This window comes from Egretta garzetta, unplaced genomic scaffold, assembly GCF_000687185.1.
Source record: "Egretta garzetta isolate BGI_Z169 unplaced genomic scaffold, ASM68718v1 scaffold85, whole genome shotgun sequence".
NCBI lineage: Eukaryota > Metazoa > Chordata > Aves > Pelecaniformes > Ardeidae > Egretta > Egretta garzetta.
The window spans coordinates 4,310,451-4,332,515 of record NW_009259718.1 but is presented as its reverse complement, the minus strand read 5'-3'; the positions used below and the strand labels follow the sequence as shown (position 1 = coordinate 4,332,515).

Below are 22,065 nucleotides of genomic sequence, written 5' to 3'. Positions count from 1 at the left end.
TTTAGGAACAAAAAAAAAAAAAAAAAGATGGGACAATTAAAAAAAAATTCTTTGTCTTCAATAAAAAGACTGACTGAGGGAATTCTTCATGTCATGGTTTAACCCCCGTCGGCAACCAAACACCACACGGCTGCTCGCTTACCCACCCCACTGGTGGGATGGGGGAGAGAATCTGAAGAGCAAAAGTAAGAAAACCTGTGGGTTGAGATAAGAACATTTTAGTAATTTAAATAAAATATAATAAACAATAATAATAATAATAATAATAATAAAATAAAGTAACTGCTAAGTTCTTTTACTCTTCCTTCAGGCTATGGTGGGTACAGGCTGGCAAATGGCAGTACCACATGTTCAGGGAGAGTAGAGCTTCTTCATGGAGGCATTTGGGGAGCCCTGTGTGACTACCTGTGGGATTTACCAGCTGCCAATGCCCTCTGCCAGCAGCTGGACTGTGGAATTGCCCTACAAATACCAGGTGCACAGTCCTTCGGGAGAGGAAATGGATCGATCTGGAATGGCACATTCAGCTGCAATAAGAATGGTTCACGCCTGAGAGACTGTTCTGTGAGTGTGCTAGGTCATGACGAATGCCCTGCTGGAAAAGACGCTCGTGTGATATGTTCAGGTAAGCAGCAGAAAGGTCTAAGAGGAGAACTGGAAAACTCCTTCTTTGAGGAAAAATATGGACCCAAAATACAGAGAGTGTCTGTGGAGCCAAGCTCCATCTTTTGTTTGCTGCTACAGGCATTTTCAGGAGTTGCCGCTGCACTTCACCTGTACCACAAGGGTGCTCTCTGTGAAATGCTCCTAGTGTCAGGGAAGAGCAAGAACAAGGCTGCTCCACAAGGTAGGACGAGCTAGGGGCAGAGGGTGAGGACAATGTGGGCGGTGTCCTTACCCACCAAGGCATAATCCAAAGCATTTGCCCAGAGGACAGAGCAAGGTACTAATAATAAGGTCTATGGACAGTTCCAGACAAGGCAAAGTAATCAATCAGATGTAGGGTCCAACTGGAGAGTACAGTCAGGAGTAGCAGGAGACATGACCGGAGACAGTTACACCAGTCACATAGCTGAGGCAAGGACTTGAAGGCCTGGTCCAGGTTTAAGTGAGGCCTTGGACCAGTAGCCTGAGAGTGCATAGCTGGAGGCCCTAGCTGAGGCTGGTCAGAACAATTAAGGTCTAGTGGTTCACCCAGACCCCTGAAACCTAGTGCCCTGAGTTTAAAAATTGCAAAAGGGACCAGATTCTGATTTCTAGTCATTCTTCTTAGTAAAATCAGGTGGACTGAATTCTAGTTATGAGTATGGAAATTCCAGTGCCCCAGTGGAGTCATTTTTACTACTGTATGCTAAGGAAAACTCATTTCCTATTTCCCTGTCAATTTCAGGTCATGCCCATGGGCAGTTACAAACATTATGTCTCAGTACTCACTTTCTCTGCTATTCAGGGTGCCCCAGGGGCAGGTTGGTGAATGGCACCACGTGCTCTGGCACAGTGGAGATCCGCCATGGAGACACATGGGGAAGACTCTGCCGCTCCCACTGGAATTTGCAAGCTGCCAGCGTTCTCTGCCATCAGCTGAACTGTGGCTATGCAAAGTCAATCCAGACAGGAGGCCATTTTGTGGACAGGAATGGGCCAATATGGAGAGATGCTTTTCACTGTGAAGGGACAGAATCCTGCCTGTGGAATTGTGCTCAGGTGACTTTGGGCAATCCAACCTGTTCAGCCAGAGAAGCAGCCACTGTTATTTGCTCAGGTAAGTCAGGAGTAGCCAGGTAGTGCAACTTCAGACTAAAGCAGCATTGGTGATCTCACTCTGCCAAGCAAGTCTGGTATGTCAGCCTATCTTTAATGCCCTTCCCTTCCCTTCCCTTCCCTTCCCTTCCCTTCCCTTCCCTTCCCTTCCCTTCCCTTCCCTTCCCTCCCCTTCCCTTCCTTTCTCTGCCCTGCCCTTTTCCCCACCCCTCCAACCTTGGTTTCAGCATAGCAACTTCATTTTGTAGAGAGATTCACACTGTTTAGATGTGCCTGACTCCTCACAGGATCTAGTCTTTGAGTTGTGGAAGCCTTTCTTACTTCCCATTGCAGACCCTTGTATGCACAAAAGCAAATAAAGCATGAACAGAGGCTGTCTCCTTAACCAGTGGCAAGAATTATTTTTTTACCAACATAGAAATTTGTCTTCCATATCTCTCTCTGGCATGTTATTTCTACTGCAGGAAGAATAGTAGATGTTATTCAGTATATTTTCCAACTCTCTTGAGCCCAGGTGTTGCTGAATCACTCAGACTCTCAGGTGGTGAGAGCCGCTGTGATGGGCGAGTTGAGATCTCACTCCATGGCATGTGGAGCAGAGTCCTGGATGATGACTGGGACATTAAGGATGCTCATGTGGTATGCAGACAGCTCCAGTGTGGAATTGCCAAGAAAGCCTATTACCTTCCAAGGTCTGAGCGAGGTGTGGGTCCTATTGGCTTAAGAAGTGTCCAGTGTGCTGGAAATGAGACTCAGCTGATGCTCTGTAGGACCTCTCATTCTCAGAAAGTGCCAGCAGGAGTTGCTGAAGACGTTGGTGTGATTTGCTCAGGTGAGTTTCTGTCTGAAAGGTACAGAATGCTTCCTAGGCTTGCCCCTAGCCTACCTTGTGCTGTGGTCTCACCAGATCTTAAATAGGCATGGATCTGAGCTTGTGATACCAACCTGCTTGTATACTTCAAGGGACAAATGATAGTTAAGGAAGCAAGTGTAAGTTACGTGATGCTTTTTTCATCTGAATTTTTTTTAAGAAATATCTCTCAGAATCAAAAAGAAATAATAGAATACAGAAGCCATAAGAACACCAATTTGGCCATGACTGCCATGCATTCTGACTGCTACTTGGGAATTAAATAGGTTTTACTTTGTGACATTTCTATATTTATAGATACTAACAGCCTTTCTAAAGTAAATAAGAACTGTTTCTACTCTTCTCTTATTTTGTAGCGCATCTGTAACAGAAACTGTCTCTGTCTAACTAAATGAGTTTAGATAGAAAACAGCTTCTCTGGATTTCTAAGATAAGGTGATCTCTGCTATACTTAGTATGAGTAGACACTCCTCCTTGTTTGCAACATCTCACAGGAATTATTCAAACATTTACCTGACAGAGGAGTACGCCTTTCCGTTTATGCAGTTTTAGCATCACAGGAGTTCTGCCCAGAAAACCGTAACAGAAGAACAGGAATATAAGAAGAACATGATGCCTTAAAACTTTAACATGTGTATGCTTTAAACATACAGCCATTGTGCTGACCTGTGCATTACTGTTATATTGCATCTTGACAGCTGGGTTTTCTTCCTGCAGGTAGCAGACAGATCAGGCTGGTGAATGGAACAGGGCGCTGTGCTGGGAGAGTAGAGCTTTATCATGATGGCATCTGGGGCACCATCTGTGATGATAACTGGGATCTATCAGATGCTAACGTTGTTTGCAAACAGCTGGCATGTGGACATGCCATCAATGCATTTGTCTCTGCTTATTACGGTGAAGGCTCAGGACAGATCTGGCTGGATGATATGAACTGCACTGGGACTGAATCTGATCTCTGGTCATGTCCATCTAGGGCCTGGGGCCAGCATAACTGCCAACACAAAGAGGATGCTGGAGTCCTGTGCTCAGGTGTGTTCAGAAAATCCTTTTCTGAGTCTGTGGGTTGAAAGGGAAGGGTTACATGAAGGGGAAGCAGAGAATAGTGGAGACTGCTTGGACAGCCTCTTGCTCTCTTGACTACAAGCACATCCTCTTGGTCCCACAAAGATGCAAAGGATCTACAGAAGTTCTTATTTTGCATTAACACACACACACACACAAAATTGTGTGGTGAGGTGGGATATTTGGGGGGTAAATTGGACAGTTTCCATAAAGATTTCCCAGAAAGGGGCTGTGGGGGTGTTCCTTGTGCAGGAGGAGGTCATCAATTGCCATGTACCCATTACAGTCAGTTACAGCTGGCTCTGAACCAATCCGCTGTGCACCAAAGCATCGATCAGAGTAGTATATGGTGGCTCTGCTCATGCATATTTAAGACAGAGTGGCAGCTGCAAGAGAGAGGAGAAATGAAGGAGAAGTGGAAAAAGACATTTCTGGGGACATGGCTGGAGACACGATTTCCATGTCAGAGGAGGTATGCCTCTAAGAGGGCTGTGGCCTGTGGATAAGCCACAATGGAACAGATACACTCCTGAGGGGACTGCAGCCTGTGGAGGGCAGCTGGTGAGCCATGCTGGACCAAGCACAAACCTGGAAGGGACTGCAGCCTTTGGAGAGCCCACAATGGAGCAAATACAACCCCTGAAGGGACAGCAGCCTGTGGACCATCCATGCTGGAGTAGGGGAAAATGAATAAGAAGCAAGGAGCAGCAGAAAAAACCACAACCTCCTGCTCTGCTGTCACCGAAATCGGGAGGAATAAACCTCTTAACACCAATGTTAAAAGGCAAGCATTCTTTATTCACAGCGCCGGATGCACAGGGGATCGATCCACCTAACGTGCGTACCTGGCACCTGTTGCAGTCAGGTTATATAAATCAAATAGATACATATTCATTACATTCATACATAATCAATAACATTCTTTCTAGTGATTGGTACAAATTCTCTCGCTTCCTATGTAAATTACTGCGCAAACTCAGTTGTTCACTTCTATTGTTCTCTTTTGAGTAGGTGGTATCATTTGGGTAGGTGGTCAATGAGTCGGTGGTCATGATCTCCCCCTGCTGGAATTACCTCTTACCTACTCAGCTCTCAGCCTTGGCAGTCCTAGCCAACTTTCTTGGTCCACTACACGAAATTACCTTCCATCTTCCTCTTTTGACAGGTGCACATTGTCTATGGTTTCAGCTACATTAATAATTACCTTAAGACTACTCTCATCATCCTGAACTTAGTGTTCAGTTGGGTAGGGCTGTACAGAAGAGAACATAGCAGCATTTGCAGTTGCATTTTGTAGTTAACTTATTCGATCCCATCACCCCAATGCTGAAAACTAAGATACATAACAATTTCATCATCATTTTGGTTACACTGCCACCCTCACTGAAGGAACTGGGAGGGAAAACAAAGGATGTTAGGACTAATGGAGTAGATCAAAGGTGTTTCCCTGTGTTTGTTTAATTGTTAATGTTTTCTCTTTTTTCCTTATTACCCAAAGCAATAATTAAGATTATGCTAGGTGCAAAAACTAAAATTAAGTTAAATTTCCCAAGTGGAAAATGTTTTGGCCATGGTAGCAGACAGTAAATGTGGGAGACACTCTGTCAACTCCAGTATCTGGCATGCCCTGGCACTGGAATTATTGTAAGGACTTCAAAGCTCCAGAGAAGCCTTGATTCTGATATCAGAAATTTTACGTGTTGTCATGCCATGTAAATGGTACCCCCATTGTTGGGGGTGGGGGCACGTGGGGAAAGGTACAAACTATGTGTGAACAGATGCAAAATGGAAGTGTGACAGACCTAGTTGGAGGGGAAGGTGATTGGGAAGAAGTGGCCTGGAGCCTGGCCATTTTTGTATTTTGTATCAGCCCAAGAGATGCAAAGGGGTCATGTTGCTTGTGAAACCCCAAGGGAGTGGTGTGTTGCTTTGCTGCGAGGTACACCAGAGCCTACCATATGCTCACAGCAGGGCTTCCTGAGGCACCGGGACAGCTTAGCAGAGCTGGGGAATCTGGTTGATGGTGTCTTGTCAGAGAAATGGTCTGGTAAACTGGTGTTAACTAGTGCCCAGCACAAAAGAGGATTCTGGTCAGAAGTTAGCAGCTGAAATGGTCAAATTGCAATCTTCAGGCTGCTTGCAGGACCACCTACAGGTTAAACTGACTAACCTGGAGAGGAACCCTGACACCTTGGGAGGGGAAGCTAGGAGCTCATGACGAATTAAAAAAATGAGTCCTTCCAGGCAGCCCTAGTTACAGTAATTAAGGAGCCCTACAGAAAACAGTGCGCTGCTCCCCAGACTGTGGCAATTCAATGGGCCTTTACTCTGAGCGTAAATTAATGGAGAAATGTGAGAAACATACAGTCACTGCTCCAGGGATAGGCCTCTGCAGTGGCTATGGCATTGCTGGGACACCAGAGCAGAAGAGATAAAGATAAAATCTTGAGACAGCAGGACTTTGGGGAGTTTGGGGCATAAACCACTTGTAAAGATTGTACTGCACAACGTAGGAGGGTTTTGGCATCAGTTTATGGAGAGAGATGTTGAGCAGTGCCTAATCGTGATGATCCAACAAACAAAATACCCCTTTGAAAGGGGATAATGAACTGCAGTTGCCTGGACTGCTGGAGTGTGGTTACAGGCAAAGGGACAGGGACCCTGAAAAGCTTGTGATCACTAACGTTAGGGCTTGAAATCTCCAATGACTAGGCATAGTTACTAATGCCCCTCTGGTACCACCTGGTGGAATGCCCTGTTGATCAAGGGGTGATCTGTGCATACCATTCTGGAGCAAGGATGCCAGAAGAAAAGTGCAAGCTTAGCAGCGTGGATGGGGATAATACTGAGGATCCAGCAGTACAGTCAACCTCAGGAAAAACATGAAAAGAGAATGGGAGTTCTGCATGTGCCCCCCCCTATATACTGAAACTTAAGGATGTATCTGAAAGAAAAGGAAGACAATATGAGAGACTGGGAGGAAAAGCCCTTCATAGACCTAGCACTGTGAGCAGAGAGGTGAGAGCTTATTTAAACCTTCTGCTACCCACACTTCTGGACCACATACTGCTCTGACAACTGATTTGAACTTACTGCATCACGGGGGGTTCTCGCTGGCCTGGCAGTGGATGAGGCACCTTTGCCTCAACAATGTTGTGCGCTAGTCGATATCTAATGATAGCAGCACTCAGTGCACCTTATTGATCTCTGTGTGTAGCAGGGATAAATAAATAGTTCTTGGAGAACTGTGGAGAAAAATACCCATCTCGGAGGAAGGAAACATAAAGTTGAATAGATGGGTTTGGTACACCTTACTTTCTGCCACTGACCCTACTAACCCTGTCATGTTTGACATTGACTTTCTTGACCACCAGAGATGGATGGATGGGACAGAAAGGCTTCAGGTGTTTTGGAACAGGCAGTGTGGTTGGCAGAGGTGAGAACCAGCTATAGGACTCCCCAGGACTCTCTAATCACCCAAACATTCCTGAATTCGCTTAAATAGACCCAAGTATCAGTTCCTTGGTGATCCAAGTAATTTGCTGAAAGCTTTGGAGCTGATCAACAGGAGATAGTCGATGCCATGGCATTAGGACCAATATAGGTAGGTAGCAATGTAAAAAAAAATGTGTTATATACATATGCAGGAAAGAAAAGCATCATATGGAGTTTGTGGCACTGAGCATCTCAAGAGATGAAAAACACTGTTGGCACTCTGGTGTCAGAGCCACAAAGAAATAGAAAATAACCACTCTAGAGCAAGAAGTCCTAGCTGTATATACAGAGGGTGTCTGAGTGCCGCTGAAGTGAGTGCAGAGCAGTCAGTGTGGTTATGCCCTGGACAAGCTGTCCTGAAGTTTATGTTCAAGGATTCAAAATCACTGAGGGAAGAGCAAACCACAACTAAATGGCAAAAATGGCTACTGGGCCTTTGTCAATCTGCACATATTGGTTCAAGCTCCAGACCAGGATTAGCTGAATTTACTAAGTCAATGGCCAGCAATCAATAGTATGAGGAAGACCAAACACCTTTAGCTGTTGAAGCCCTAGCACATGATTAATTAAATACTGAAAATAAACAACAGAGTTTGTTTACTGATGGATCCTGTAAAAGCACAGCAGGAAATAAGAGGTAGAAATCCTTGGAATGCCTCTACAGGAGCACCTGACATCTGGAAGGACACTTGAAGAAGTTTGAAAGGCCTCGAAAAAAGCCTTGGAACATACTCAGGAGCATCAACAGAACCATACATACAGATTCCTGGATGGTGAATAATGTGATAAGGGAATGGCTCAAAGGATGAAATTGTGATAACTGGCAGCACTGAGGAAAACCATTTTGAGCAGAAGTATGGAAAGTTGTACAACAGCTGCTTGAAGAAAGACCTGCTTAGTATGTCATGCTATTAATGCACATATCCCAAATTCAAAGGCAACTCAAGAAGAGAAACACAGCAACCAAGCTGACCAACTGGCTCAAACTGTCAGTAGAGATTTGAGATGGGAGCATAAAGGAAAACTATTTTTAGGTGGATGAGCCTAAGAAACTGCTGAGCATGCTGCAAGGTATCGAGGACAGAGAAGGCTGCCTAAGCAGCCTATCACTTAGGCTTGTCTTGGGAAGACATAATGCAAGCAATTAGGCAGTGTCATGTCTATGGAACAACACAACATACCGCATGAATGATGAAACAGTAGGCACAGTGAGAGAATGAATGTTTGGAGATTCCTGGCAAGTGGATTATATAGACCAACCCCTTCCTCCCCAGTAACACTGGCAAATGCTATGTTCTCATAGTGGTAGAGCATCACAAGGGTGGCTAGAAGCTTTCCCCACTCAGACAGCAAACGCAGGTAGCACCCTAGAAGGAACAAACAAACATATCTGCTAGCACCATGGGATGCTGCTTAGGCAGGAATCAGACAATGTAAGTCATTACAAAAATAACAACCATTCAAGAATAAGTAGAGTGGGTACATCACCAGGCAGCAGGAAAAGTAGAGCTGTGCGATGGTTTACTTAAACCTACACAGCCCAAAAGAAAACGTGAGCTCATTTGGGTGATAAAGTACTAGCCAGTCCTGAGGATGCTTGAATTGGGAAGCCTGCCCCAGTCAAAAACCCTAAGAAAGTGGTCTTTATTGTTTGAAGAGCAAGGATTACTTAGTGGTTGGTCTTTGGAAAAAGAACAATGAAATATGTGCCTTTACATAAAGTAAATAGAAGAGAATAATCTTACTTTACCTCATAAACTACGTTCTTGTTCATATGTTTAGCAGGGATAAGGTCTGAATCTTGTAGTAAATATATGTTGAGATTGGTATGATGTTAACTCCCATAATGCGGTTCCCAGCATGAGATACAGTGTTTTAGTGACTGTATGTGCACACTGTTACAATGTCAATACCTATTGTCTGGGACTAAGGGTAGAGTTTATAATGCATGTATTTTATGACTGTGATGATGGAAAAGTAGAGTTTATAATGGACGTATGTTCAAACACTTCTTAAATAGGTGTTTCACAGAGGTGAGGGTTGAAATGTATTGGCTACAACTGGCAGGGTTTCAGTCACCGGAGGCTGCAGGGATGCACTGTGCTTCTGCAGGGGAGCCATTCCAGCTGGCTCTGAAATTATTGTAAACAAGTCATTGCACACCAAAACTTCAACAAATCAGAGGAGCACATGGCACCTACACTTCAACATACCAAAGAGATATGCCTGCAGTTGTGCAGGGTAGCCATCACTGTTGTTTGCTGATGTAGATGCTGGTGAATGCTGGCTAACCAGAGAGGATCACTGCACTTTGGTTTTAAGTGCTTGTCACTTTTAGAGTGGTTTCATCTGGCACTTCTCATTCAGAGTGATGAACAGGATTGTTAGCAGATTCAGGATTTCACTCATCATAGCCAAGTTCCTAGCAGAATCAGGCCCCTCTAATTTCATCTCTATGTTTTCACTTCCTTTTAGAGTTCCTGGCTCTGAGGCTGGTGAATGGCAATGACTGTGCTGGGCGGCTAGAAGTATTCTACAATGGGACATGGGGGAGCATTTGCTCCAACCATATGTCTCAACTCACTGCAATAACTGTATGCAAACACCTGAACTGCGGAGGTGGTGGGGAAATTGCAAGAGACTTCAAATACGGCAGAGGTTCTGGGCCCACGTGGCTGGACCACATTGAGTGTACTGAGCAACATAGCTCTCTCTGGCAATGTCAGTCAGACCCCTGGGATCCTCAGTCATGTGATAACCGAGCAGAAGAGACCCATATTTCTTGCACTGGTAATTAGAAATGCATCGATACTGGACTGCTCAGACATATATATAAACCTATGCATGCATATATGGACATTGTAGAAATTACCTCATGTTCATCTGTTATCTGGTATATATTCTTTCTAGTTTCATGCAAAAGGCACAAACATTTTTCTTTGTCTATATCCTTGATGTAAATGAGTGAATTAAAATTACATGAGTGTCACCAAGTGCAGTTACCCAGTGGAAATCCCAAGGAAGTTCCTGATAGGATGGTGCCGTTGCATATTTTTAAAGCAGAAGTCTACAATACACAATCAGTCTGTGAGATCTGAGTTAGGATCAAACTTCTGAAGAAGTCTAAAGGCATGTATGTGTTTCTACATGTATGGAGGCCAATCAGTGCCTATGTACATGTACACACATGCATGCACATAGCCATGGACAAGTATATGAATTAGTTCAGTTCTAAAGCTTCATTTCTAATGCCTGCTCATATGACAGCATTTCATACCTAGTGGGTTCCCACTAGAATATAAATGAATTTTACATGACATTCAGCAGCTGCCTCACACAAGAAGAAAGCAAGCACAGTCATCAGGAAGATTATTTAATTCACAGCAATAGTCAAACAGTGATCCACCAAGTACTAAATAGGCCATATATATATTACAGAAAAAATTTAATTTGATTATTAATTTGCAGGCATTTTATACTCCCTCACTGTTTTCAGAAAACAAACAAGTTATTTACTTCAGTATTTAAATTCTGCAGGAAGAAAAGAGGCAACATCTCCAGCCACATTTGCTGCGTGTCCAAACTCTACAAGTTGTTCAGGTACCTCTACCTCTTTGTTTCTCATTATTGGTCCCTATGGACCTTCCTGCTGTTTCAGCAATACAGAAAGTTTCTGTGTTTTGAAGACAGGGAGAAGTTACGAGTCATAGGAAAAGATGGATGTTCAGGAAGAGTGGAGATTTGGCACCAAGGTTCTTGGGGAACAGTCTGTGACGATTCCTGGGACATGGCAGATGCTAATGTTGTATGCAGGCAGTTGGGTTGTGGATCTGCTGTGTCTGCTCTGAGTGAAGCTGCCTTTGGGGAAGGGACTGGTCCCATCTGGTTGGAGAAGGTGCACTGTAGAGGAACAGAGCTGTCTCTTTGGGACTGTCCTGCCAAGCCCTTGTTCAGCAAAAACTGTGATCATAAGGAAGATGCTGCTGTGATTTGCTCTGGTTAGTGACTAGTCCTTTGGTTCATTGCACAGATGTGGGAATGAAGTGGATAGAGGAGCATTATGTCTGCTGTACAACCCAGTGACTAGCCCCTTCGTAATTTTGACTGCAGGAACCTCACAGATTATGTGAAAATGTTCTCCATATTTTTCACATTTGCTTATTCCTTAATCTGGGCTCAATTCCTTTTGCAGGTATGACAGAAACAACAGCATCACCCACCAGAGCAGGTAAAACATTCCTTCTTCCCCCTTTCTTTCACCCATCAAATGAGGATTTCATGTCCCTGATACTGCATAGCAGGTAAATCAGCAGTATATTCCAGCTCATCAGAAAGCATCTCCTGCAGCTTTTTGTAAAGGAGAGCCAAGAGGCACTATACCCAGCTGCTGAATTCTAGCTGCTTGAGCAGGACCCACAACTGGGCAGCAGGTGACCTGCCTCACCCTGCCAGCATGGGCACAGCAGGAGGCTACAGAGGAGCAGCCCTTTGGGTCACTTGAGTCTCTACCTGTTGCTTCTTCATTTCCATTCAGATCCTCCCCGCCGCCCTGCAGCTATGAGAATTTCAGCACCTGTCATCCTCTGCATCATCCTGGGGGCCCTTCTCTGCCTGGTCCTTGCCATTCTTGCTGGGCAGATTCGACGTACCAGGGCACAGCAGAGAGGTGGGTCTCTCAGGGCTGGAATGAAATGCCTACTTGCCATGGCTGGTGGGTGTTTAAGCTGGTGGAGGAGGCTGGGGGCATGGGTGACTGAGGTGAATGGCATCTGCTGCCACAATAAGATTTTCACTTACCGTCTGGCAGTGAAAGAGTCCAGCAGTGTTTATCCTCAGTCAGTGCCTCTCGGTGACTTTCTGGCTACCAACCAGGCAGTGTAGATCCCTTTAGGTCACTTCTCCTTTTCATGACCCCAGCCTGGATATGACTGTGTGAGTGATCATTGCCTTTTACTTTCAGGCTCCAGACTATCCTATGGCCCCTTCTCTGAGGCTGTCTATGAAGAGATCGACTATAACCTGATGAAGGAAAAGCAGGGCATGACTAGCCTCTCAGGTCTGTGTGTCTTGCTCCCTTTGTCAAGGGAAAATTCTTCCTGGTGGCCCAGATCCCAATCTGACACTTTGCAGCTCCCAAATCTATTGGGAAATTTAAAATTCCTAGATTTGAGGAGAGGGGTTTCCAGCCCACTGGACCCTGCCAATTCGTCTCTTAGGGACAATTCATTTTGTGCTGTCCTCACTACAGCCACAGAGTATAGGTCAAACAAATGAACAAAAGAACCCAAACCCCCCAAAAAACAGGTTTTCACTGCAATTATTTAAAGCATGAACAAATAAAGGAATAATTTGTATCTCCCTCCCAGTAGCTATGTGTCTCTCCAGGCTTTCTCCTGTCAACTCCTTTTCTCCCTTTGTGGCTTGCCTCCTCCATGAGCCACAAGAGGTGTTAGGGGGCCCCTGAGGGTTTCTTGGCTATTCCACTGTAAGCCTTGTAGGAGTACTACTGACTGCCCAAGAATCTCCTTGACTTGTGTGTTATTACTGTAGCCTACTCTTTTCCTCACGATGCAGTCTTAGCAGCTAAGGAGACTTTAATCTGATATCACACTCTCTCATTTGCCTAGATTCTTATTCAGAGAGTTCAAAAACAAAGGCACGGTATTATAGCGGGGACAGTGATGAAGAAAATGGTCCTGGAGCTACTCAAGGTAATGGAAGATGGGGATCCAACAAAGAAAGAGAATCAAAATCAGGGTAGCTTTTAATTTCCAAAGCATTATTGGTGATTAAAACTTTTTTCTTGCTGAACTTCATGTCCACTAGTAATATTTTGATGCAAAACAAAAATTTGTTTAACTCTTGTGGTGGAAGACTGTCATACAAACTTGTATAAAAGTGCTAGTCTTCTCTTCTATGTAAGAAGTTGAAAATAAAAGTTCGCTAGTAGTATTGCACTCTTCACAGGATCCAGTCCCACGAATCCAACAATTTGACAACTGCTTCTCCTAGAAATTGCAACCATAACAGCGTGTAAGCTATTGCTTAATTTCTGAGATAAATGGGGAGAATTAAGACAGAGGAAAAACATGCTCCAAATAAGAACATTGGCATACCATTGGGGTTGATTAGAGAATTGTAATCTGAGTGATCTGAAAAAAATGCAGGTTGCCAGATGTGGAGGTTTTTAATCTAAAAAAGCTGAGGGAGAGGAAGTGTTTGGGGAGTAATTGCATTCTCCTGGAGCTGATCAAAAAGCTCTCTTAGCTATTGCCTGGTCTCAGAGAGATCAACTGCCAAAGGCACAAGGAGTTTTGGACCTCAGCTGCCCATATACCTGTCTCTCTGCTGTGCTATGTCTTAAATTTTATTTTCTATTGTTTTTCTTTTATTAAGGGGGGAGTATGGTTTAAAATTAAACTAAAAGCATTTCTTTTCTTTACTTGCTTTGAAATGCTCATCAAGAAGGCAATTATTCCAAATAAGATCTCTTTTTCTTATTCAGATTGAATATTGAGTACTAGGTAAAAAGTTAAATAGGAGTGCTTTGGCTGACTTTTAATTTTATGTATGTATTATTTCTAGGTCCATGTGTTTATGTATATACCGTAAAACAGTGAAAACTAATATTCTCTGAGGGATGGCTTCCAGTTAAGTACAGACCACCAAGCTAGATGCCCCTGAGGAAAGAAAGCTGGCTACTCACAGAACTGAGTTTGGTGGATGAACTATCCAATGAATTAGGAATTGTCTTGGATGGCCGCATCCAAAGAGTTGCAGTCAACAGTTCCATGTCCAAAGGGACATCAGTAACAAGTGGTGTCCCTCGGGAGTCCATACTGTTCAATATCTTTATTAATAACTTAGATAGTGGGGTCAAGTGCACCCTCAGCAAGTTTGCAGATGACACCAAGCTGAGTGGTGCAGTTGATATGCTTGAGGGAAGGGGTGCCATCCAGAGGGACCTTGAGAGGTTTGAGAAATAGGCAAATATGAACCTCACCTCATGAAGTGCAACACCGCCAAGTGCAAGGTCCTGCACCTGGGTTGGGGCAAACACCAGGATCAGTACAGAATGGGGGATGAAGGGAGATGAGGGATTGAGAGCAGCCCTGTGGAGAAGGACTTGGGGAGACTGGCAGGTGACAAATTGATGAGCGGGCGATGTGTGCTCACAGCCAAGAAAGCCAACCATATCCTGGGCTGCATAAAGTGAAGCATGGCCAGCAGGTCAAGTTTGGTGATTCTGCCCCTCTACTCCACTCTGGTGAGACCCCACCTGGAGCACTGCATCCAGCTCTGGGGTCCCCAGCAGAAAAGAGACATGGACCTGTTAGAGTGGGTACAGACAAGCACCACAAAAATAATCAGGGGGCTGGAACACCTCTGTTATACTTGAGAGGTTTGAGAAATAGGCAAATATGAACCTCACCTCATGAAGTGCAACACCGCCAAGTGCAAGGTCCTGCACCTGGGTTGGGGCAAACACCAGGATCAGTACAGAATGGGGGATGAAGGGAGATGAGGGATTGAGAGCAGCCCTGTGGAGAAGGACTTGGGGAGACTGGCAGGTGACAAATTGGGTATGAGCTGGCGATGTGTGCTCACAGCCCAGAAAGCCAACCATATCCTGGGCTGCATAAAGTGAAGCATGGCCAGCAGGTCAAGTTTGGTGATTCTGCCCCTCTACTCCACTCTGGTGAGACCCCACCTGGAGCACTGCATCCAGCTCTGGGGTCCCCAGCAGAAAAGAGACATGGACCTGTTAGAGTGGGTACAGACAAGCACCACAAAAATAATCAGGGGGCTGGAACACCTCTGTTATAAAGAAAGGCTGAGAGAGTTGGAGTTGTTCAGCCTGGAGAAGAGAAGCAGTACTGCAGATACTTTTCTCCAAGGGTTTGGCCTAAGTTTGTAGCCACATGTCCATAGGCAAACAGCCAAGGGTGGCTACTTAGCAAGACCATTTCAGAGAAATTTAACAGAAGGAGGTTAAACCCATGAAAAAACCAGGAAGCAAGTGCTTTACAGAGATAAACAAGGAGTAATATGCCATTATGCAATTATGAAATGCAATGGGGAAGCTTATTCTGAAATAAACCCTGTCACTAACTGGCTCCTTCTCCAGATCTTCTTCCCCTTCCTGTCCCTTCTCCCCATTTTTTTCTGCTTTCTACTTGTTACAGCAATGCATAACAATTACTGGAGCTACATTATTTTGTCTGGGATACCTTAGAGTCAGTATCACAGGCCCTCATCACTGTATCATCAGCTACTGCTCTCACTAGTGGAAGGTCTCTCCTTGTTACAATTAATACCTGTACTGTTCCAGAGGTCCCTCCGCTACCTGGAAGTACCCTAGAAGATGGTTATGATGATGTGACAGAAGCTCCTGGACCTAAAGATGCTGCTCTCTCTGAGCAAAATGAGCAGCAAATCATTGGGTTCCCTGAAGAAAGTGACAGAAACAAGGATTCTCAGACAGGTGAGACCAGAAGAGCAGTGCTGTTAGTTTTCATAATTTATAGTTACTGTACTGAACTTGGGGAAAATCAAGGTGGAGGGTACCTCAAGGGACCATCTAGGTTTTTCTCTAACCACTGTGAGGAAAAAACATTACCTATTTGTTTACATGCCATGAGCCCCTTTTATCCCCTTATCAATCTGTTTTCTCATGTATTTTCCCTCCCCAAACGACATCGATTCCTCCTTTTCTGTGCTTTTGTTTCCTCCTCTAAGCAGCCCATAGTAAGTTTTCTGTCATCCCAAGATGCTCTTCCCCTGTATCTCATAAGTCTCATACCTTTGTGGGCAACAACACCCCTCAGTCAGTAAGGTGGGCTACATCTTCCTAATGGGTTTCAAACACAGACAATGGGCTGAGCACTCTCCTGTGACAGCTCTGGGAGGGGCCAGATCAGGGCACACTTGTGGGATGGACAAGGACAAATCTACTAAATTTGGAGTGCGTCAGTTAACACTTGAGGCAGTAAAACAGAGTTGGGTTATTCAGAGATATTGAAGAATTGCCTTTATTAGAAGTGTTTAAAGTTAGATCAGTAACTTGCTTTCTGGGAACAGTAAGCTTGGTCCTTGGATATGTGTACAGGTAGCAGGCGGGCAGGATGAGACGAGAATTTCTCAGGTCTTTCACAGCCACACATATCTATGGTTCTAATTCCTGGAGAAGACAACGGACAGCCCATGCTGCCAGCTGCACAACCTTGTGAAGGTAATACGTACAGAATGTGCATTTATCTCAGTGTTCTTCCCTTCATGTTTTCAGACTGGAGTCCTAACATGTCAGGGAAGAGGGCCTCCAAGCCTGAGAGAGATTCATCCCCTGCTCTTGAAGATACAGGCTATGATGATGTTGAAGAACTGGGACACCGATAGAGGCTGCTGAGCTGTACTGACCACTTTTGGAAATACGCTTCTGTTCATAAAATGCTAATTGGGTACTAGCAGAACCAGAACAACCTGCATTTAGGATTAGTTTACCTAAGTTTGGTTTATTTGCAGAGAAGCAATTACATACTTAGAAGAAATACAAGCATGACTGTTAAGAAAATCTTTTTAATTTCCTTTGTAATTTCTTGTTGCCAAGACTGCCTAGACAGTTTTTGCTTTTTATTTCTAAATATTTTCATTGTATTTTTTCTACTCAGTTAATTTTTCAACTTATGATATTTTCTTATCAGAAACTGTTTAAAGATCTCTTCTCAAATTTATGCATCTCCTCACAGATACATGGGGCAGCTTTCTGGACTACAAGAAAATCATCAAAGTTCTGTTTCATCTTTTGGATATTCTTGCTTGTCACACAGGATATGAGGACTAGAATGAATTTTCTATCTAATGCTTTGTGAGATGAGAAACTCAGCAAGAGGTTATTCTTGTCCTCACTTTAGATGTAGGTCTGTCATTTGACTTATGTACAAGTGAATCACGCATTTGATTGGAGGGAAAAGCCTCTCTTCTCTCTTCTCCCTTTATACCATCATGACTTAGCATCTCCCAAAGTCATACCAATTGTGCAGTAAGAGAAAGTTTAATTTCTTTCCACAAATGCTAAGTGGTGGTCATACCTATAGGTGTCTGTCATGTAACTTCTTTCACTCATATGAAGGCAAACTGAAGTCCACATGTTGACGGAATAGAAGGTGAAGTATTGTTGTCTTGGCTCCTAATGAAATTTCTTTCAGGTCACGAAACAAAAAGCCTCCCTTGCATTCTGTCATCTCTTTTGGCCTCCATTTATCTCTCAAAATCTCAGCCCTACCATTCTAGTAGGCACTCCCTCTCCACCCAAGAAAGCTGCTAATTTATTCAAAAATGTGAAGGAATTTTTTTATTCAGATCAACTAAGTATCTCAAAAGAAAAAGGTCTGAAACTTCAAAATGGATATGATTTTTTGGATCAGATGATAAATGTAGTGGAAATGCAAGCTGTTGAGAATTTGCCTACAGCACGCCAGAGTAATGATGTGTTGTCGTGGTTTAACCCAGCAGGCAACTAAGCACCATGCAGCTGCTCGCTCACTCCTCCTCTCCCTCAGTGGGATGGAGGAGAGAATCGGAAAAAAAGTAAAGCCCATGGGTTAAGATAAAGGCAGTTTAATAAAACAGCAGAGGATAATAATAATAATAATAATAATAATAATGAATAATAGAATATACAAAACAAGTGATGCACAATGCAATTGCACACCACCCACTGACCAATACCCAGCCCATCCTGGAGCAGTAATCGCCCTCCCCTGGCCAACTCCCCCATATAACATCATAAGGTACGGAACAGCCCTTTGGCCAGTTGGGGTCAGCTGTCCCGGCTGTGCCCTCTCCAAGCTTCTTGTGCACCTGGCAGAGCAGGGGAAGCTGAGAAGTCCTTGACTGGTGTAAGCCCTGCTCAGCAACAACTAAACCATCAGTGTGTTACCAACATTCTTCTCATACTAAATCCAAAACACAGCACTATGCCAGCTACTGGGAAGAAAATTAACTCTATCCCAGTGGAAAGCAGGACATGTGTCTAGAAGAAATACCTATGAGAGTCACCATAATTCAGATGAGACTCTCATTTGTCCGTAAAACCAACAGTTGTTCTAGCCATCATGATACATAAAGAAATGTGCGTTTGTTCCAGATAGCTAAGATGACGTACAGGCAAGTAAATCCTTTCCCAAACAACCTCAATAACCTCATTAGCACAGCATCAAGACACCCTACAGCCCTACGCCAAGAACTGAGGCAGAAGAGGTTGTACTGAGATGAACCGAATACTTCTTTGTATTCAGTGAGTATTCTGGCAAATCTATGCTTCCCTGGATGTCTCCCTCCCAGCACTGAATGGAGCTTCCTGTGGAATGTTGTGACAGCACAGGAGTACTGTGTACTGCTATGATTCTGTGATGCACAGGATGTTTCTGTCTGTGTAACTTTATCCTTTCCAAGCTAGACTGGAAGTAGCGAGGAAGAAATTCAAAAGGAAAGACAAGTCTGGGAAAGACAAGGCACTTTGTTCAAAGAGATCCTAAGGGAAAGCAACCACCTTGACTTCTAGCTCCAGGCAAGAGTGGTTTACTTCCCTGGTTAAACCTAGGATTATAGGAGGACATAAAGCCATTGCAGCTGCCAAGTCTTTGAGACAGCAAGACCTGACAGGCATGCTACAAGCATGCTGTGAGACACAGAAGGAGGGAAACACATACATCCATGTAATTTAACTGGATCATGCTATCTGCTCTGGTTCACTAATAGAAAAACTAGGAAAGCAGAAATAGTCAGTTTTCGCAAGGAATAGGAAAAGGCAGCAGAAACTGACAGGGGCAACCAATTCTATGCCACAAATAGGTGTAGCAGACTATTTATCCCTGTCAGAATTATCTATACAGGACGACAGGACTTCCCTTCCCTGGGTGCACCATGCTGGGCTCCAGTGACCAGGAAGGAGGAATCCCCTGGACCTCAGAGATGGCAACAACTGATGTCATTGATGTGATCCGGTTGAGTTGAGTACTCCCCAGGTGATTGTATATAAGGGTATATAATCCTTAATGTGGCAAGTGAACTTATCTTGGAAACGTGCCCACAGTGTTAAAATCTGTAAGGAAACTTCTATAGACCTGCCCAAGGAAATTTTTATGATAATTGGAGTAATAGGATTGAAAGCATATTAACAGAATACAAGAATAATAAGAGATGTGAAGTGGCTTAACTGTGGGATTTATCAGGCAAAATTTCTACTCTGAGGGATGAAAACAGATGCTTACAGAAGTATGTATAATACCTCCTATAAGTAACAGATCACTTAAAATTATTAAATCAGAGACAATATTGGTTAATGAGCAGGATGAAAACCAAGAGAATCAGGCTAAGACTGAGCTCATTACAAATCCATCTTTAAAATTTGTGAAAAAATCAGGTACAAAAGGAAAATACACAATTGCAAAGGTATAGCCCAAATTTACAGAGATTTAAACCTCATAGAGTCTGATAGCAGAAGTCTTGAGTATTGCAAATTCCAACCTCACCTAATTTTGCTCTGTTTGATCCTCTAATCCTCCCATGCCTATTTTTCCCTATAACACCTTTAATTCTTTCTCTGACACACTACTCCATAAATAATGTAAATAATGTACCTTGCGGAAATACACATTTCTCATAGCTCCTGTCATTAAACAAACACCTACACATCCTGCTAGGAAGCAAGAAATGTCTGGACAGGACAACCCAGGGTCAGACAGTATTATTCTAGCAGCACAAACACCTGTGTTTCTGAGGATGCTTGTATAAAGGTTCTGACCCAAGGGAAAATACACAGTTTCTAATGAGCTTGGACCCTCCTAGGGAACCTTAAAGATTTTGCCCTTGAAGAACAACAGAAATATGGACACACAGGATGAGTGAGGTTACAGTTTATGTGTCACACTGCATGACATCCTACCCATCAGCATCCCCCCCTTCCCAGTAATTTCAGTGCTAAAAAGAACAGTGCTTAAAAGGGGTCACTGTGGGGGAAGAGAGTTGAAATAGCATCAGAGATGAGCACCACACCACCCTAGAGTGCCAAAGACCCAAGATTCATTCACCAGAGCAGAAGGAATTATGTTTTAATTCATATTGAACATACTCTAAATTAACTGAAGGATGGAGTTGTTGGGGTCAATAGGCTAGAAATAAGGCACCCCCTCTGAGACATCATTATGCTCTTATGCATACAGTCACAAGCATAACTGAGAAATTGTAAGAGAGACAGTAAGTCTAAAATTCCTTAACCACTAGTTGACAAGTTGACAAGCTGACAAGACAGGAATAGCTTTGAAGAGAGTTGACTTGGACTTTGTAACTGATAAGAAGGGAGAAACAAGAGAACATAACAATTATGGATATTTGAGGGGGCCTGGGGAACTATGCAAAACTTACTAAGGAATTTTTAGGGAATGAGTCAAAGGTAAGGAAGAAGGGGAATCAGGGAGGAACAAAGTGGGGGGAAGAGAGGGGAAAAATAAAAGGGTCCATGTGTGTATAAGCAGCTGCTGGTCAGAACACTTGCCTGAAGGAGCCCTGTGCCTGATCACAGGCTATCCTATCTTACTAACATTTATTAAATATCTTTCTGTTTAATTTCCCCCTCTACCCCATGTGAAGCTGTTCAAAGGTCTAGGTGACAGCAAGTGGAGAGACCAGACTAACTTAATCAAATGCCAGCAATTCGAGTTAGATCATGGGTGATAGGCCACTTTTTAGTTTTTTAGTTTAACAACAAAGGAGAAATCCTTTGTGATCTTAAATTATACTTTGCAATTATTTTTAACAGAAGAATTGCTAGCCCTAACACTCAGTTGCTAGCACATGACAAGTAATAAATTAAAGAGAGCCAGATATAATGTACAGATGGACAGCACTAAATAACGCACAGTTTGGGTAATGTCACAGAGCTGAGTCAAACACCCTTAATACAAAGAGAAACAACTTGTGCTCCACTCAAAGGTAGCCAGTCTGAGTCTCTCAGCCAATATCTATCTCTCTCTTTATATAAATACATATAATATATAACATATAACATATAATATATAATATATAATATATAACATATGCAGTAATTCTGAGCCAGTCTGGCTTCTCCAAGGGAAAATTGAACCTCTTGATTGTTTATAGTATCAGTGAATGAAAAATTTAACAGAAAAAGTCAAGTGGATGAAATTGCTAGAAGCACTCAAAATCATTTAGAAAATATGTATTGATTATAGCTGTTAATAATGTTAGCCCATCCTTTCAATGTCATGTCAGGAATACATGTGAAACAGCACATTTCCTTTCCAAGGGCAGATACAGAATGATCCATCAGTATAGTTTCATAGATTAAACATGTTAAATATAAAGACTAACAGTTCGATTATAATGAACACCTTATTTTTCTAAAACATAAAAACTTGTAAGCAACCGTAGTTCTATGTTGGAAACTGTTACAATCTTAACATTTAAAATCTCTTGTCTAAAGTTAGGCACATTCATGTTTTAACTTCTAAAGAAGGACAGGCCCGTTTTCAGAGCTTTTGAGTGCTTGGAAACCTATAAAAGCCAGTGGGAGATGCCTATCCAAGAGCTGAATTTAGCCCAGTATATTCGATATTGTTCACTGACATAAGGAGGGAAGTAAAGACCGAAGAGCAGGGTCCGCAGATGTACCTCAGTTACTTCACAGAGCAAATACTCAATGGTGGAAGAAGGTGGTAGGGAAGCATACTGTGCTTCCAGATCAGGCAGCATGGAAGATGAAATTCACTTCTCTGAGGCCAGACTGTGATTGTCTCCAAACACGAGTGACCTGAGGAAAGAGATGATGGAATTAGCACAGTCCGTGTGCTTTC

General features: G+C 43.4%; 1 protein-coding gene across 1 annotated transcript in view; it reads left to right on the top strand.

Moving 5' to 3' along the window:
* LOC104126613 (antigen WC1.1-like) overlaps positions 1-16,612 on the top strand; it is a 41,209-nt gene extending 24,597 nt beyond the window's left edge. The window contains exons 4-16 of the mRNA XM_035894567.1: positions 311-625; positions 1,451-1,762; positions 2,276-2,593; positions 3,350-3,664; positions 9,668-9,982; positions 10,730-10,792; positions 10,879-11,190; positions 11,385-11,420; positions 11,727-11,862; positions 12,160-12,248; positions 12,832-12,903; positions 15,525-15,677; positions 16,479-16,612. Coding sequence (XP_035750460.1) covers positions 311-625; positions 1,451-1,762; positions 2,276-2,593; positions 3,350-3,664; positions 9,668-9,982; positions 10,730-10,792; positions 10,879-11,190; positions 11,385-11,420; positions 11,727-11,862; positions 12,160-12,248; positions 12,832-12,903; positions 15,525-15,677; positions 16,479-16,588 — 2,546 coding nt within the window. The 3' untranslated portion in view covers positions 16,589-16,612. The remainder of the gene's footprint in view (positions 1-310; positions 626-1,450; positions 1,763-2,275; positions 2,594-3,349; positions 3,665-9,667; positions 9,983-10,729; positions 10,793-10,878; positions 11,191-11,384; positions 11,421-11,726; positions 11,863-12,159; positions 12,249-12,831; positions 12,904-15,524; positions 15,678-16,478) is intronic.
* Positions 16,613-22,065: the final 5,453 nt, after the last annotated feature.